Source organism: Copidosoma floridanum, unplaced genomic scaffold, assembly GCF_036245765.1.
Source record: "Copidosoma floridanum isolate Cflo_tuat_1 unplaced genomic scaffold, Cflo_Japanese_pri ptg000032l, whole genome shotgun sequence".
Lineage (NCBI taxonomy): Eukaryota > Metazoa > Arthropoda > Insecta > Hymenoptera > Encyrtidae > Copidosoma > Copidosoma floridanum.
In genome coordinates this window covers 5,296,739-5,315,998 of record NW_028321909.1, presented here as the reverse complement: position 1 = coordinate 5,315,998, position 19,260 = coordinate 5,296,739, and the positions used below count along the sequence as shown (strand labels likewise).

At 35.9% G+C, this 19,260-nt stretch overlaps 1 protein-coding gene across 1 annotated transcript; it reads left to right on the top strand.

The window, feature by feature from the left end:
* Positions 1–15,229: 15,229 nt before the first annotated feature.
* On the top strand, positions 15,230–18,999 carry MRG15 (mortality factor 4-like). The gene is made up of 7 exons (XM_089597418.1): positions 15,230–15,246; positions 15,321–15,428; positions 15,641–15,761; positions 15,842–16,150; positions 16,221–16,436; positions 16,511–16,680; positions 16,745–18,999. Exons 2-7 carry the CDS (start codon positions 15,401–15,403, stop codon positions 16,945–16,947), a joined length of 1,047 nt encoding a protein of 348 aa, XP_089453544.1. The 5' UTR covers positions 15,230–15,246; positions 15,321–15,400; the 3' UTR covers positions 16,948–18,999.
* Positions 19,000–19,260: the final 261 nt, after the last annotated feature.

Genomic DNA, 19,260 nt, shown 5'->3' with positions numbered 1-19,260 from the left:
TATTTGTATATGGATCATTCTGCTAAAGACAGGTGTACTTTCAACAGCTTTCAATGTCGATTACAACGTCGTCGTGTATAAGGTACATGTACGTACGGAGATCTTTTAATCTGAAAACTTTCTTAAATAATCAAGGAATAAGTATTTTTGCTAATGGCACAACGGAATTCAGATCATAAACGAGTATTGCTTTTTTAGTTTCAAATGCATAAAGGGGACTAAATACTTATTAGTGTTACGGGCTCGTGACTCATTTGAAAAAATTGACAGTTTTTACGACTCCTGGAATCAAAATGCGGATTTTTTTATTTTTCTCTCGTATAGGTAAAATCTGACAGTTATTAAATTGAACAACATTTTTGAAGATAAGGGCGAAAAAACATTGTATCCAGTACTTGAGTGCTGTTTCACTTGCTTGACAGAGAAATCTGAAAAATTTATTGTAATATTCCGTTGGAAAATATTCTCGCAAATGCAAGCAACTGAATTCTTACGTTTTGTATTCTACTAAGTTTCAGTGTTTTCGGCATGTTAACCATACCACTAGCGCCAAAAGTCAATGGGAGTCCCCGTAAAGTGGCAAAAGTTGGAACCTTACAAAGATGCACTCGACTATTCTAAGCCATAAGAGTGAAAGAGACAGAGCTAATGACGGTCAACACTTAACACCACGAATTGCAGAAATTTGTTTCGATTTTTCCGTAAAGCCATCAGTGCTACAGACTGTAGTCTACAGTCTCACGAATTCGTAATATGAGTATAGTGAAAAATAAGAGCCCGTAACGCTAAATAATGTCATGTAAGTATCTTCGCGAAATATGTCGTTGAGTTACCGATTCGTAAAGTGGTGGGATATTTATTTGTAACTGTTATGCAAGTACATAATTAATATAATTAGGTGCAAAAGGGTGAAGTTTCGTTTTCTTTTGCTGTATCACGATCTCGATTTTTCTCGACGACTTTACAAGAACCCATGATGATCTCCACAATGTATATGGAAGATTTTTTTTAGTACAGGGTCCAAACAATTATGACTTGCTTTGGTCACTAAGAATCAAAGAAAAGTCGTAAAAAAATTCAAAACCACTTTTCAGTCTTGAAAATATTTCGTTTTTCGTGGAATGATCCACATCAACTATGGTTAGATTATCCTGGTCGCAAGTATACCTATGTATATGCAGTGAATCACAAAATATATTACGAACACTACACTGCACGCAGCTGTTGATGGTGGAACGAAAACAAACGCAACCCTCGGGCCGCAGAACGGGGTGCGGGAGTGAGGGAGTCCCGCAGCGGGACAGCGCACACAGTCCTAGAACTTACTCATGCAGCTTCATAGTATGTGCAGCTTACGTTAGATGTTTCCGGTTCGTTCGTGTTTGAATTTTGCTGTACCGATAACGATTCATGTGACAGTTTCTGACCGCAAGTAAAATGGGAGCTATTCACATAGACGTTTTTTGCTTATTTCATTGTGGAGCTATTCACATAGACATTTTTTGCTTATTTCATTGTGAACGTTCATATTGAAAAGGGGGTTCCACTGTTCCGATAAACTCAAAGTGAGTGAACAGACTAAACAGACCTATACCTCTTTTTCCATCAGGCAACAAAGCCAAGGGAGCTATTCACATAGACATTTTTTGCTTATTTCATTGTGAACGTTCAAATTGAAAAGGGGGTTCCACTGTTCCGCTAAACTCAAATTGAGTGAACAGACTGAACAGACCCATACTGTGTTCTCTGTCAGGGGCCACACCATATAACTTTTCTTTGCTTCGCAGGCCTATGTTATAATATAGGCCCGTAGAGTGAAGAAAAGTTACATAGTACGGACCCAGTCAACATATAGTCAGCGCTCGGAGACAAAATATTTTTTCCGAGGATGCAAGGTTTAAGTTGGTAGCACCTTGCATCTCCGATTCCAGTTCCCAAGTCCAAACCGCTCCCGTTCTAAAGCGCGAGAATTTGAATTACAATTTATAGACACTTGAAAAAAAAAAAATGTATAATCATAGGGAAGCCAGTGCAAATTGCATTAGAGAGCAGTAATGTATAATTTATAAATATATTTGTATAATTACTAATACATAATCTATTTTTCGATTTCAGTGAGGCTCTTTTATCGTCAAGCTTGAATCAGATGGTGCCAGGGCACGTCGCGGCTGTCATGGCCGTTGCACTTACACACCGTCAAATTTACAGTAGTAGTGTATTGTGTCCGTGAGCCTATCTGTGTGATGAGCAAAGCATAAGACATAACCTTTGTAAATGATTGCTGTTGTTTGCAGACAATTTTTGTTTGCATTTACGTTTAAAGATAGTAGGAAAAATGAAGTGCAGTGTAATATCCTGCGATAAGAAAGTGCAATTTAAATTTCCTTCTGATAGTGTGATAAAAAAAAGTGGCTCGAAGCAATTGGGAGACCAATCATTAGTAAACAAATACATAAATAGCCTTGTAAATATAAACTAAAATGTACACTTACCTGTCCACGAGTTCTGCTTTTCTTCCACTGACTCTTGCTACTTTCCCTTTTAAAAGCTTCTTCAATTCTGAAACTTTTAAGCTCCCATAATATTCTTTCTTGTCTTCCTTATTCATTTCAAAATTTCAAATATTGCGCTTTACCACTACACTTTAATTTCCTATGTACATACAATACTGAAAAGTAATGTTGTGTGAGTGAGACGGCCATGACAGCCGCGACGTACCCTGGCGCCATCTGATTCAAGCTTGACGGTAAATGTAAAAGAGCCTCATAGATGTTAACCATAACTATTTTTGTTATTTATAAAGTTGCTATTATAGTACAGCAATACTATATGATCTATAGTAATAATAATAATGATAATTATAACAATAAAATTATTATTATTACAATAATAATAATAATAATAATAATAAAACTTAATATGATTACTATTATTAATTACTGAAATGACAAAATATTGTAACTACTCGCATGGAATTCTCAATTTTTTAATTTTTGGTCTTGAAATAAGGATTTGTCATTATAATATTCCGAAAAATTCAATCCCAAAAATAATTAAACCAAAAAATTGTGTATAACAAGACTATTATTTTGTTAATTACGAAATGATACGCAAATTTGGCTCGACAATTAAAAACACCACTTAGTCAAAATTTTTGTTATTTACTTACGAGGCTTGATGAAGTTATTCTAAAACAATAATCTAGTTCTTTTGATCTTTAAGTATATTACTTCCTATACAAACAAATATATCAGTTTTTCTGCAGCATACCAGCGTTAGACATTTTCTGCTTGTACGGCAGTAATTATGTGAATACAAAATAAAAAGTTCACATTGTTTATGCTGTTGGCGGCAAGTTTACAATTTATCTTTTACCCGAAAGTATAAATATATAAGAGGTCGATATTCAGGTAAAAGATAAGTTATAAACCAGCCGCCACTTCTATCGTCGATATAAAATAAAAATTTAACGTTGTTTGTGATGTTTGCGGCAAGTTTTCAATACATCTTCTACCTAAATATTGATCTTTTATATATTTGTACTTTCGGGTAAAAGATGAATGGTAAACTTGCCGCCAATAGTGCAAACGAAATTATCTTTTTATTTTACATCTATGAAAATTGTTGCGGCTGGTTTATAATTTATTGTTTGGCTCTAGGGCCAAAAATGCCTAAAACTCTCGTTGAGAATTTTAGGGCTACTTTTTAGTTCAAAAATCCGCAACGCTAGATGGCGCTGATCAAATAAATTGTTACTAATACTTACAGAAGAGCCATTTTATTCATTATAAACCAGCCGCAACTAATCTTGTAGATATAAAACAAAAAGATAACTTTGATTGTACTGTTTGCGGCAAGTTAACAATTTATCTTTTTTCCGAAAATCTACCTCCAAAAGTGTAAATATGTAGGAGGTCGATCACTCAAAAGTGCGCAGCACAATGGTATTTTTGAAAAATGTATACTTTCATAAATAGGTACTACTTGATGTGATAACTGTTTCTTGAAACACGGCTAAAATATAAAATAATAAATAGGCCTCACCACGTGATCTAGACATATTTTAAGAAAAAACGTGAAATTTGTTAATCCAAGTAAAAATAAAAGTTTTTGCGCCTAAGAAAATATATTTATATTGTTACCTACGAGGTTGTATCAAAGTTATTGTTGATTCTGTTAATTTCAAGTAATATTTTTATACTTTGGTGTAAAATATTTTGCCTTTACTCAAAAAAACCCAACTTGTAGCGATTAATTTAAAACTTATGTGTGTTTTATAACCACACTTGTTTTCTTGGATGACAAATGGATTGATTGTACGTTTGTATATTAAAGCATGTATATTTTTGTTATCAGTACAACAGTCACTGTACCAAATTATACGAAAAATTAAATAGCACAGCATGAAATTTTTATCAGATGTGAAACAAAAACCAAAATCATAAGTAAAGTGGTGTAAAATTTATTTTAAAAAAATATATACATATATAAATATTAGACTGTTACAGGATACGTATTCATGATAAATTGTATCGATTGTAGAACTTAATTGGTTTTAAAATTTTGCAAAGACTACTTGTGTTACTAAAGATGTACATCATTTTGGAGCAAAAAACAAATTGCACCAAATCTTACATGTAACGACATACTTTTCAAAGAGTCTTACAATACAATTCAATTATATGACATAGAAAATCACATATTCTGTTTTACAAAAAAAAATATATAAATATATTAAGTACATCGATCTGTACCGATTTAGTTCTCTTATATTTACATACTATACAAGTCACGCACAACGGGTAAAACATAAAATGTCCATTTTTGGCAACGTGGTCAACAACATTGGGAGACCACTGCCTTGAACATATCAAAAAAAATCGGATGCTGGGTCGACATTAAATCTACGAAATCCGGCTTATTGATGATATTCTTCGCATTAGTCGCGATAAACCGAAGAGCCCTGCGCCTCAACCTGTCGACGTTGTGTCTATCCGCGAGGACCATGTACTCGACAACGTTGTCGGCGCTCACTTTTTTCACGAGTTTGTCCACACACATCTTTTTCAGCTGCTCGATCTGGTACTTGTCCGCCGCGTACAAAAGGTCAACGGCCACGTCACCCAAACCCTTGACCTCCCCGGTGTACATGAACCGCAGCATTTCCCGCAGAGTTTTGTACTCAATGTCATCGACGTGGATGGTGCTCGTCTTCTGCTCCACCATCAAAGTGCGGAACATGCTGGCGAACACCGGACTCTTCACCGCCAGGACGCACCGGTGGGCGTACATCATTTTACCACCAGCCACGACAACCACGTCGCTGAACTGCTCGTTGTCCAGGAGCATCTTGTAGTCGTCGAACGCCTTGGCTTTTTGCCGCAACAGAGCGTACTTCTTCGGGTGTTCGTCCAACTCCTCCCAGTCGCTTCCCGAATCGTCGTCCTCCTCGACATCCGTCGTCAGATAAACGTCGACCTTGTGGAACCAAAACTCCACCATGAACACCTGTGGCCCGGCCCTCGTGTCGAAGCAATCGCACTCCAGCATCGTGGACTCGCTCGACCATTCGGTCCGTGAGAATTGGAAGCTCCGCGTGCCCGTGTTATTGAGGAACCGCACTTCCACGTCGCCCTCGATTTTTTCCTCGTTTTTCAAATTACAATGCAATATCTGGTCGTATTCCGTTTTTTCGGAAGACTGTGCAAACGGGAACGATTGGGTGGTCAGTTGGAGCTGCCACTTGTAGCCCAGACAAGGGTCCTTGAACACTGGCGACACTACTCTCCCGTTTTGGCTGATGTCGCTCAGGAATACCGTCCACTGGTAGTGGTTCAGTTTCTGACTGATCACGCCGGACGTGCAATCGGTGTCCAAGTTGAATGATGCCATTTTCTTTCTTGTATTAAAATCGCACTGCACAACCAGTCCTTGGTCAACTGTTTGTTTTGGTATTCTTTAACTGATGCCTTTGCGATGATTTTCAAAAAGTGAATATTCGAGGTGATACTCGTGGAACAGATAACTATTTTCTGACACTAACTTATTGTGGAGAACATAAGCTACGACTGATGCCTTTGCAATGATTTTCAACGTACAAATGTAACGAAGTGAAAATGGATATTTATCATCGTTCATTTAGTTGGTCGTTAATAGCCAAGTCGGTCTTGGGATTGGTCAGCTACCTGATAAGCGCTTAATGAATTTGGCCCCGGGGCCTTTCTTTTAGACCTCCGCGTGCGCTTTTGCTATGAGGTGGCGTACAAATTTCATGCGAAAAATTACGTCAACTGTTAGTCCGAATTCGCTTCTCGACTTTCTATGCGTTCATCGACAACTTTCTTCATGGCTACACTGATAAATGCACATACGATGCAAACAGCCCAATGCGCCTATCTTCGAATATCTTGTATTCACCAATATTTCAAACTTTTCGCAAGAATATTGAATCTAACGGCCTTTATTTGTCAATTGTTTTAGCAAAACTTGGTACAACTGATGGAGTAGTCGACAAAAGATTGGTCTGGTTACTTGTAGGAAACACTACAAAGTATTTATGGAAAAAGATATTAATATAAACTAGAGTTTTACCAATGTGCAAGCTTATAAGGACCATAATATGACTATATTTTTATACTTTTATTAATGAGAGCAAGCGGCTAGTATATGTTTGACATCGTGTTATTGAATTGCAATTTAAAAACTACTTCTTGAAGATAAAATATTAATTAATAATTCTTAATTACTCTGTTAATGTGCTTTCTTGACTGGTTAGGATGCATTTTTCGTTCTTCCAAATAAAATCAAGAAATAAGTAATTGTTTTACTTATCTGTCGTAAATTCATTAAGCGCTTATCAGATAGCTGACCAATCCCAAGACCGATTTGACCATTAGGTACACTTAACGACCAACTTTAGTAATATAATTAATAGAAATATTTATAACATTATTAATATTTATTAATAAAAGTATACATTGCTCTCATTAATAAAAGTATAAAAATATAGTCATATTATGGTCCTTATAAGCTTGCACATTGGTAAAACTCTAGTTTATATTAATATCTTTTTCCATAAATACTTTGTAGTGTTTCCTACAAGTAACCAGACCAATCTTTTGTCGACTACTCCATCAGTTGTACCAAGTTTTGCTAAAACAATTGACAAATAAAGGCCGTTAGATTCAATATTCTTGCGAAAAGTTTGAAATATTGGTGAATACAAGATATTCGAAGATAGGCGCATTGGGCTGTTTGCATCGTATGTGCATTTATCAGTGTAGCCATGAAGAAAGTTGTCGATGAACGCATAGAAAGTCGAGAAGCGAATTCGGACTAACAGTTGACGTAATTTTTCGCATGAAATTTGTACGCCACCTCATAGCAAAAGCGCACGCGGAGGTCTAAAAGAAAGGCCCCGGGGCCAAATTCATTAAGCGCTTATCAGGTAGCTGACCAATCCCAAGACCGACTTGGCTATTAACGACCAACTAAATGAACGATGATAAATATCCATTTTCACTTCGTTACATTTGTACGTTGAAAATCATTGCAAAGGCATCAGTCGTAGCTTATGTTCTCCACAATAAGTTAGTGTCAGAAAATAGTTATCTGTTCCACGAGTATCACCTCGAATATTCACTTTTTGAAAATCATCGCAAAGGCATCAGTTAAAGAATACCAAAACAAACAGTTGACCAAGGACTGGTTGTGCAGTGCGATTTTAATACAAGAAAGAAAATGGCATCATTCAACTTGGACACCGATTGCACGTCCGGCGTGATCAGTCAGAAACTGAACCACTACCAGTGGACGGTATTCCTGAGCGACATCAGCCAAAACGGGAGAGTAGTGTCGCCAGTGTTCAAGGACCCTTGTCTGGGCTACAAGTGGCAGCTCCAACTGACCACCCAATCGTTCCCGTTTGCACAGTCTTCCGAAAAAACGGAATACGACCAGATATTGCATTGTAATTTGAAAAACGAGGAAAAAATCGAGGGCGACGTGGAAGTGCGGTTCCTCAATAACACGGGCACGCGGAGCTTCCAATTCTCACGGACCGAATGGTCGAGCGAGTCCACGATGCTGGAGTGCGATTGCTTCGACACGAGGGCCGGGCCACAGGTGTTCATGGTGGAGTTTTGGTTCCACAAGGTCGACGTTTATCTGACGACGGATGTCGAGGAGGACGACGATTCGGGAAGCGACTGGGAGGAGTTGGACGAACACCCGAAGAAGTACGCTCTGTTGCGGCAAAAAGCCAAGGCGTTCGACGACTACAAGATGCTCCTGGACAACGAGCAGTTCAGCGACGTGGTTGTCGTGGCTGGTGGTAAAATGATGTACGCCCACCGGTGCGTCCTGGCGGTGAAGAGTCCGGTGTTCGCCAGCATGTTCCGCACTTTGATGGTGGAGCAGAAGACGAGCACCATCCACGTCGATGACATTGAGTACAAAACTCTGCGGGAAATGCTGCGGTTCATGTACACCGGGGAGGTCAAGGGTTTGGGTGACGTGGCCGTTGACCTTTTGTACGCGGCGGACAAGTACCAGATCGAGCAGCTGAAAAAGATGTGTGTGGACAAACTCGTGAAAAAAGTGAGCGCCGACAACGTTGTCGAGTACATGGTCCTCGCGGATAGACACGACGTCGACAGGTTGAGGCACAGGGCTCTTCGGTTTATCGCGACTAATGCGAAGAATATCATCAATAAGCCGGATTTTGTAGATTTAATGTCGACCCAGCATCCGATTTTTTTTGATATTTTCAAGGCAGTGGTCTCCCAATGTTGTTGACCACGTTGCCAAAAATGGACATTTTATGTTTTACCCGTTGTGCGTGACTTGTATAGTATGTAAATATAAGAGAACTAAATCGGTACAGATCGATGTACTTAATATATGTATATATTTTTTTTTTGTAAAACAGAATATGTGATTTTCTATGTCATATAATTGAATTGTATTGTAAAACTCTTTGAAAAGTATGTCGTTACATGTAAGATTTGGTGCAATTTGTTTTTTGCTCCAAAATGATGTACATCTTAGGTAACACAAGTAGTCTTTGCAAAATTTTAAAACCAATTAAGTTCTACAATCGATACAGTTTGTCATGAATACGTATCCTGTAACAGTCTAATATTTATATATGTATATATTTTTTTAAAATAAATTTTACACCACTTTACTTATGATTTTGGTTTTTGTTTCACATCTGATAAAAATTTCATGCTGTGCTATTTAATTTTTCGTATAATTTGGTACAGTGACTGTTGTACTGATAACAAAAATATACATGCTTTAATATACAAACGTACAATCAATCCATTTGTCATCCAAGAAAACAAGTGTGGTTATAAAACACACATAAGTTTTAAATTAATCGCTACAAGTTGGGTTTTTTTGAGTAAAGGCAAAATATTTTACACCAAAGTATAAAAATATTACTTGAAATTAACAGAATCAACAATAACTTTGATACAACCTCGTAGGTAACAATATAAATATATTTTCTTAGGCGCAAAAACTTTTATTTTTACTTGGATTAACAAATTTCACGTTTTTTCTTAAAATATGTCTAGATCACGTGGTGAGGCCTATTTATTATTTTATATTTTAGCCGTGTTTCAAGAAACAGTTATCACATCAAGTAGTACCTATTTATGAAAGTATACATTTTTCAAAAATACCATTGTGCTGCGCACTTTTGAGTGATCGACCTCCTACATATTTACACTTTTGGAGGTAGATTTTCGGAAAAAAGATAAATTGTTAACTTGCCGCAAACAGTACAATCAAAGTTATCTTTTTGTTTTATATCTACAAGATTAGTTGCGGCTGGTTTATAATGAATAAAATGGCTCTTCTGTAAGTATTAGTAACAATTTATTTGATCAGCGCCATCTAGCGTTGCGGATTTTTGAACTAAAAAGTAGCCCTAAAATTCTCAACGAGAGTTTTAGGCATTTTTGGCCCTAAGGTAAAAGCACCAGTACGTGAACACTTTTTCCAGAAAGTCTTTGTTTTCTCATTTTTATTGAATTTCTGATTTGCGTAACAACAAAACAGTCATTGCGCCAGTAAGTTTATATTTTTTCCTTTAAAAAAAAAACAAAAAAGTTTTTCTAGGTCATGTGTACAATTAATAAATTAATTTTAAAGTTTTTTTACCAATGACCCAGTAGATGAACAGCGTGTTCAGGTATTGGTACCGATACGTATTTTTGACCGAGTACTTGAACATCCCATGTTAATTAAATGGGAGAGAGGTTATGTTAGCTGCCTTCTACTGATTTCTATTTTTATTATGTATTGCAAATAACCAAATCGAAAAATTTCTTTCTAATTTCATTGGTGACATATTATGAAAACTATAACGACTGGCTTGACATACTATTATTATTGATTACCAGTGATTTCAATCATTTTTATGTGTTCGAGTACTGGGTATAGGTAAAACCTAATGGTACCAGTACCTGAACAGTCTCTCAAGCCACCTCATACAAGTTGCACAAATAAATAATTTTTTTCTCGTTGAGTATAAAGACTTACTGAAATATAAATTTTGTTTTTTCTAAAGAACGATCAAAGGATATCAGAAACATTTTTTTTTTTTATCCACTTAAATTGAAAATAGTTTATTCAAGCTGTTCAATCTACTGGTGCAATTTTAGGAAGTGTTCACGTACTGGTGCTTTTACCTTAGAGCCAAACAATAAATTATAAACCAGCCGCAACAATTTTCATAGATGTAAAATAAAAAGATAATTTCGTTTGCACTATTGGCGGCAAGTTTACCATTCATCTTTTACCCGAAAGTACAAATATATAAAAGATCAATATTTAGGTAGAAGATGTATTGAAAACTTGCCGCAAACATCACAAACAACGTTAAATTTTTATTTTATATCGACGATAGAAGTGGCGGCTGGTTTATAACTTATCTTTTACCTGAATATCGACCTCTTATATATTTATACTTTCGGGTAAAAGATAAATTGTAAACTTGCCGCCAACAGCATAAACAATGTAAACTTTTTATTTTGTATTCACATAATTACTGCCGTACAAGCAGAAAATGTCTAACGCTGGTATGCTGCAGAAAAACTGATATATTTGTTTGTATAGGAAGTAATATACTTAAAGATCAAAAGAACTAGATTATTGTTTTAGAATAACTTCATCAAGCCTCGTAAGTAAATAACAAAAATTTTGACTAAGTGGTGTTTTTAATTGTCGAGCCAAATTTGCGTATCATTTCGTAATTAACAAAATAATAGTCTTGTTATACACAATTTTTTGGTTTAATTATTTTTGGGATTGAATTTTTCGGAATATTATAATGACAAATCCTTATTTCAAGACCAAAAATTAAAAAATTGAGAATTCCATGCGAGTAGTTACAATATTTTGTCATTTCAGTAATTAATAATAGTAATCATATTAAGTTTTATTATTATTATTATTATTATTATTATTATTATTATTATTATTATTACTATTGTAATAATAATAATTTTATTGTTATAATTATCATTATTATTATTACTATAGATCATATAGTATTGCTGTACTATAATAGCAACTTTATAAATAACAAAAATAGTTATGGTTAACATCTATGAGGCTCTTTTACCGTCAAGCTCGAATCAGATGGCGCCAGGGTACGTCGCGGCTGTCATGGCCGTCTCACTCACACAACATTACTTTTCAGTATTGTATGTACATAGGAAATTAAAGTGTAGTGGTAAAGCGCAATATTTGAAATTTTGAAATGAATAAGGAAGACAAGAAAGAATATTATGGGAGCTTAAAAGTTTCAGAATTGAAGAAGCTTTTAAAAGGGAAAGGAGCAAGAGTCAGTGGAAGAAAAGCAGAACTCGTGGACAGGTAAGTGTACATTTTAGTTTATATTTACAAGGCTATTTATGTATTTGTTTACTAATGATTGGTCTCCCAATTGCTTCGAGCCACTTTTTTTTATCACACTATCAGAAGGAAATTTAAATTGCACTTTCTTATCGCAGGATATTACACTGCACTTTATTTTTCCTACTATCTTTAAACGTAAATGCAAACAAAAATTGTCTGCAAACAACAGCAATCATTTACAAAGGTTATGTCTTATGCTTTGCTCATCACACCATAGAGGTATAAGAATAGAGGAGAAAAGGGGGCGTGATATGCGACAGCAGAATTCGCTACGTAACGAGGCATCTGTCTTTGTCTGGCAGTTATGTTATTGGTCGAGTCATACATGAGATTGAATCAACTGTAGGATTCAGGACGAAGAAGTAGCCAATAACGTGGCTTTGGCAACAAGGACAGATGCCCTGTTACACTTAGTTATGCTGTCGCTGCCGCTAATGGGCTAGTATAGCGCTTTTCCCCTCTATTCTTATACCTCTATGCATCACACAGATAGGCTCACGGACACAATACACTACTACTGTAAATTTGACGGTGTGTAAGTGCAACGGCCATGACAGCCGCGACGTGCCCTGGCACCATCTGATTCAAGCTTGACGATAAAAGAGCCTCATTGAAATCGAATATTAGATTATGTATTAGTAATTATACAAATATATTTATAAATTATACATTACTGCTCTCTAATGCAATTTGCACTGGCTTCCCTATGATTATACATTTTTTTTTTTTTCAAGTGTCTATAAATTGTAATTCAAATTCTCGCGCTTTAGAACGGGAGCGGTTTGGACTTGGGAACTGGAATCGGAGATGCAAGGTGCTACCAACTTAAACCTTGCATCCTCGGAAAAAATGTTTTGTCTCCGAGCGCTGACTATATGTTGACTGGGTCCGTACTATATAACTTTTCTTCACTCTACGGGCCTATATTATAACATAGGCCTGCGAAGCAAAGAAAAGTTATATGGTGTGGCCCCTGACAGAGAACACAGTATGGGTCTGTTCAGTCTGTTCACTCAATTTGAGTTTAGCGGAACAGTGGAACCCCCTTTTCAATTTGAACGTTCACAATGAAATAAGCAAAAAATGTCTATGTGAACAGCTCCCTTGGCTTTGTTGCCTGATGGAAAAAGAGGTATAGGTCTGTTTAGTCTGTTCACTCACTTTGAGTTTATCTGAACAGTGGAACCCCCTTTTCAATATGAACGTTCACAATGAAATAAGCAAAAAATGTCTATGTGAATAGCTCCACAACGAAATAAGCAAAAAACGTCTATGTGAATAGCTCCCATTTTACTTGTGGTCAGAAACTGTCACATGATTACATGAATCGTTATCGGTACAGCAAAATTCAAACACGAACGAGCCGGAAACATCTAACGTAAGCTGCATGAGTAAGTTCTAGGACTGTGTGCGCTGTCCCGCTGCGGGACTCCCTCACTCCCGCACCCCGTTCTGCGGCCCGAGGGTTGCGTTTGTTTTTGTTCCACCATCAACAGCTGCGTGCAGTGTAGTGTTCGTAATGTATTTTGTGATTCACTGCATATACATAGGTATACTTGCGACCAGGATAATCTAACCATAGTTGATGTGGATCATTCCACGAAAAACGAAATATTTTCAAGACTGAAAAGTGGTTTTGAATTTTTTTACGACTTTTCTTTGATTCTTAGTGACCAAAGCAAGTCATAATTGTTTGGACCCTATACTAAAAAAAATCTTCCATATACATTGTGGAGATCATCATGGGTTCTTGTAAAGTTGTCGAGAAAAATCGAGATCGTGATACAGCAAAAGAAAACGAAACTTCACCCTTTTGCACCTAATTACATTAATTATGTACTTGCATAACAGTTACAAATAAATATCCCACCACTTTCCGAATCGGTAACTCAACGACATATTTCGCGAAGATACTTACATGACATTATTTAGCGTTACGGGCTCTTATTTTTCACCATACTCATATTACGAATTCGTGAGACTGTAGACTACAGTCTGTAGCACTGATGGCTTTACGGAAAAATCGAAACAAATTTCTGCAATTCGTGGTGTTAAGTGTTAACCGTCATTAGCTCTGTCTCTTTCACTCTTATGGCTTAGAATAGTCGAGTGCATCTTTGTAAGGTTCCAACTTTTGCCACTCTACGGGGACTCCCATTGACTTTTGGCGCTAGTGGTATGGTTAACATGCCGAAAACACTGAAACTTAGTAGAATACAAAACGTAAGAATTCAGTTGCTTGCATTTGCGAGAATATTTTCCAACGGAATATTACAATAAATTTTTCAGATTTCTCTGTCAAGCAAGTGAAACAGCACTCAAGTACTGGATACAATGTTTTTTCGCCCTTATCTTCAAAAATGTTGTTCAATTTAATAACTGTCAGATTTTACCTATACGAGAGAAAAATAAAAAAATCCGCATTTTGATTCCAGGAGTCGTAAAAACTGTCAATTTTTTCAAACGAGTCACGAGCCCGTAACACTAATAAGTATTTAGTCCCCTTTTTGCATTTGAAACTAAAAAAGCAATACTCGTTTATGATCTGAATTCCGTTGTGCCATTAGCAAAAATACTTATTCCTTGATTATTTAAGAAAGTTTTCAGATTAAGAGATCTCCGTACTTACATGTACCTTATACACGACGACGTTGTAATCGACATTGAAAGCTGTTGAAAGTACACCTGTCTTTAGCAGAATGATCCATATACAAATATTACAATATATATGCGGGATTGCGGATCACATCACCAGTAAATCGACAGTAGCGCCCCCAACCACGCAACGTTGTCACGTCTTACATATGTAACTGCTGGCGGCGATTACGGATTACACCCCTGGCCACGCTGGCCAGATTACGGAACAGAGCGCCAGTTAATTCAAGGTAGTTAACTTATCGACCTGATGGTAGCGTAGAGCGCAACCTTAAATTACTTGCTGGTGACGATTGCGGAAAACACCCATTATAAAAAATAAAAGTTTGACCATATAGCTACTTAACTGATCAGACTCTTAATGCAGCGGTAAACGATACTAATACATTATCATAGAGATAGTTTGCATATTTATATTGTCTATAAAAAATAGTTTTCATGTTATTCTACAGCTTAATTTCTATAACAATACAAATCTTCTTGTCAAATTCCTCGCTAACGAAAAGTTGATCAGTTATTGGTTAAACAATACATTAACAATCGACATTTTTTCTAAAATAAGTATTAATTATTAACAGAGGATTTCATGTATTGTAGAAATAAAATAATTGTTGGGTTGACTGCTTTTTCAAGAGAATTTCTCAAGGGTGCAAACTAAAGGTACAGGCTGCTGCTGAACGTTGAGTGTATACTTACTTACAAAACAGCAATGCCCTAAATTTTATTGCCATCAGCCAGATGCTCTGTGAAGTTAACCTCGACGCCACGGAAAAGAAGTTGCGGATTGGCCGTTTTATTGTCATTACACTGGAAAATGCCCCCAAAGTGCAAATTCCAAGAAGGTAAGTCGTCGTAAATATTTAAAATCCTAGTAAGCTCATTTTTTTTAACATAAATCTTTAGTATCTTTTTTTTATCTTTAGTTAAGTTGCTATTTGGAAGCTACTTTTGAAAATAGATTCTCTTCTAGCTTATAATTTTTTAAAAATGTTTAATTTGTTTTTCCAACAACCCTCGTGAAACTTTATTATATCTTCATTTATGTCACTTTTAGGTGAAAAAGTCTTGTGCTTTCATGGTCCACTTATTTATGAAGCCAAGTGCTTGAAGTCCTCCTTTTCAAAAGAAGATAAACAGATCAAATATTACATTCATTACGCCGGCTGGAGTAAAAAGTGAGTGTGAATTTAATGAAAAATCATTATTTCATTCAAATTATCAACCACCTTACTTATTGCACCATAATGATTTTTAGTTGGGATGAATGGGTACCAGAGGATAGAGTATTGAAGTACAACGACTTCAACGTGCAAAAGCAAAAGGAGGTGCAAAAAGTGCATGATCACCAGATAATCAACAAACCAAGAAAAAGTAGTGGCTCGTTGAAGGTTCACGGACGAAAAAGCGAAGGCAGTAGAGATAAAGAAAGGGAGAGTAATAGTAGAGCAAGCACACCTGTAGCAATTTTGGAAAGAACTCCAAGCCGGGCTAGTAAGTCTGGAAGTGCACTGACACCAACGTCCTCAAGCGATTCACCACTGGAGGCACCACGCAAAAAACGAGGGTACGTGGATTCGGTTTTTCAACATTCCTTTTGCTATTCAGAAACAACTAGTAATGTTTACACTTTTCAGGCGACCAGAGCCTTCGGATGACACAGAAGAATACTCTGTCAAGTCAGAAATAAAAATTTCAATTCCTAATGGTTTAAAATGCCACCTCATAGATGAACGTGACGTTATAACAAAGCAAAAGAAATTGCCTTCTCTACCCATGAGTGTCACTGTTGACAAGATTTTAAATGATTATGTAGAAGCAGTCAATAGCGGAAAAGTCAATGGACTGAACAAGTAAGAGATAAACATAAATGGTAATTTAATTAAAAATACAATGGTATGTTTCATTGTAATGATTTTTCCTCCAGAGAAAGCGCTGTAGAAGTATCTAAAGGAATCAAAGAATATTTTAACGTTTCAATAAACTTGCGACTCTTATATGCTTGGGAAAAACCTCAGTTTGAAGAAATGGTTCCAGAAGATTCTGAAATTTCACCTAGTAGTTTATATGGACCATATCATTTACTCAGATTATTTGGTAATTATTGTGATGTATTAAATACATGGAAATGTTCATTTTATTAGTGTTTATTTCATTACAGTAAAACTTGGAGAAATGCTGTCTTATACATCACTAGATGACAAGAGCATTCAACTTTTATTGACACACTTTGATCACTTTTTACAATATTTACAAAGTAACAGTGCAAGTCTTTTCAATTTGCAAGATTACAAAGATCCGTTACCGGAATATGACAAAAAAATGGCAAAATATGTAAGCAATAATACGGAAAACACAAGCTAGAATTTTATATTTTCGTGTCTGGGAGAAGATTGGTTTCAATCAATGAAAAGTTTACAGGTATTACTTCAAAAGCTATCATTTATTAAAAACAGCTAAATTTCTCGGCTTTAAATTTATGATCTCATGAGCGTGTCATGTAGGTCTGCTGCGGCGGACAAGTACACTGATAAAGTGTACAAGACAAACAAAAATATACTCTCAAAACTTTAATTCAATTGAACTCACAACCTTCAAGCAGCCCACTGTTTTATCAACAGTAGCTACATTTTTTAAATATATTTTTCACGATACTCATGTAGATTTTGTATTCTTTTGTAATTTTTTTTCATATCGAACGTAAAACTATCATCTTTTATTGGTGTTATTAAGCAAAAAATTTGTAACATAATTGTTCATTATGTGTAATTCACTGTATCAAGTCTATTTTCTTTGTATTGTTTGAATCATGGTCACGCTATATCGACATTTTGTTTGAGTATAAAAAAATGTAATCAAAACAAAACTTGATGAGAAAAAAACTTATTTGAATTAATGTATATTTTAAAATGGTAACCATTTTACAATACTGATTGTATCTACATAACTACGAATTAGGCAAATTGTTCGTGGTTGAGAGAACATAATACTGTGTACGAATGATTACATCAACGATGAAATGAACATGACAGTAACGTAATAAAAAAAAAACTCGAATACAACAATATTGTATACTTATTTGTACAAAAAACTTTGTGTTTTTTTAAAAAGGATAATACAACCAATTTGTGTTATGAATCAATTATAATTCACTGTTCATGTGGTCTTTGATTTGGAAACCTGTTGATACAAATCCGCCCGAGGTGATGTTTTGATTAAACTAAGTTGGCTTCCGCACGATATGCCCACGTCCACGTATCGCGAAAAGCCGATGCTGACGTGCGTGCTCGCTCTCTATTTGCATGCGAATAAACATAGTTAGACATCCAACGAAGGATCGAGCTCTTCCCACGTGATCACTACTGAGGATCTGCTATAAAATTGGTTTTTCAAAGCTGCGCCCTATGCAAATGTGGCATCAAAAGTTATGCTAAACTATTGACAGAACAAAGATGATGCCGATTTTTGGATGCAACCGATTCACCTTGTTAATCACTAGATCTTTATCATTTGTTATAGCAAGCGAGCGTCGAGATGTGATTGTCTTTTTCCCTTTCCTGCCAAGTATTTCATAGCTTACGCCAACGTACTCCTTATATTTTGTCTGTAAATGTGTTATGTAGGCCATTTATTTATTTGATCAAGCCCTTGAGTGAGTCAATTTGTTTTCTTCCAGACGAGCTTTTCTAAATTTTGTAACGTTAAGTACTAAAGGCTTTTCTCATTTTGCAGTTTATGGATTGTGGAAGTATACGCTAAGTTTGTCACCCTATCAAGAATACAGTTTAGCGCTACTTAGTGACACGTTTCAGGGGAAATACGAGTACGTAAATGTAATAATTACAATTTTAGATTTCAGCATGAGATTGTGCAATCACAAGTTTGTTATTACTATGAATATTTTTGAAATCTTTCATCCAGAACCCGAGGGTGAATAAAACGAGAGTCGTCGAAATGTTTTGTTTTCGATTGGGGGCTACGCGAAAAATGCGCTTTAGGATAATAGTAAAGCTCGGTCGAATCGATCGATCAAGTACGTGACTTGTATCACGTACTTTGTACTATGCACAAGATGTTAGTGCACGTGTGTACCCCGCGACGATGATTACAACGTTGAAATAATATTAACGGCAATTAAATTCGATCGTAGAAGCTGGTGAGCAGCTTTTGACTTGCATGTAGGTTGATGTGCGTGTGTATTATGATTGATACCAATACCAACCGTGTTGCAACTCGTATAATATAGAACCATCTGTTTGCGATAGCGGCTAATTGTAACTGAGTTTTCATTCGTAAGCTCCTCGGTTTTGAATTCGAGACTTTTTTTTCCTGATGAACTCATTCGAACGCACACATCAAATTTCCATCAACATCAAATTAAAATGTGCAACGATAATAGTATTACATTAGGATTCGTGGATGTGCTTGCGTTCTTTTTTATCCTTTAAAAAAAAAAAATAATAATAACAATTAATCAGGTTTTCGCTTTTTGCTAAAAAAAAAAATTGTTCAAGTGTACACTTTGGAGGGTGAAAAAGATAGCAGTGTATAATAATAATAATAATAAAGGGACTCCCCCTTTTTATCGTATAATTTAAATATAGAAAGTGCGGGCTCGCGCGTGTGGATGCAAAAAAAGTAGTATTATAAAGTCACTGCTTAGCGCTGACACTGTCT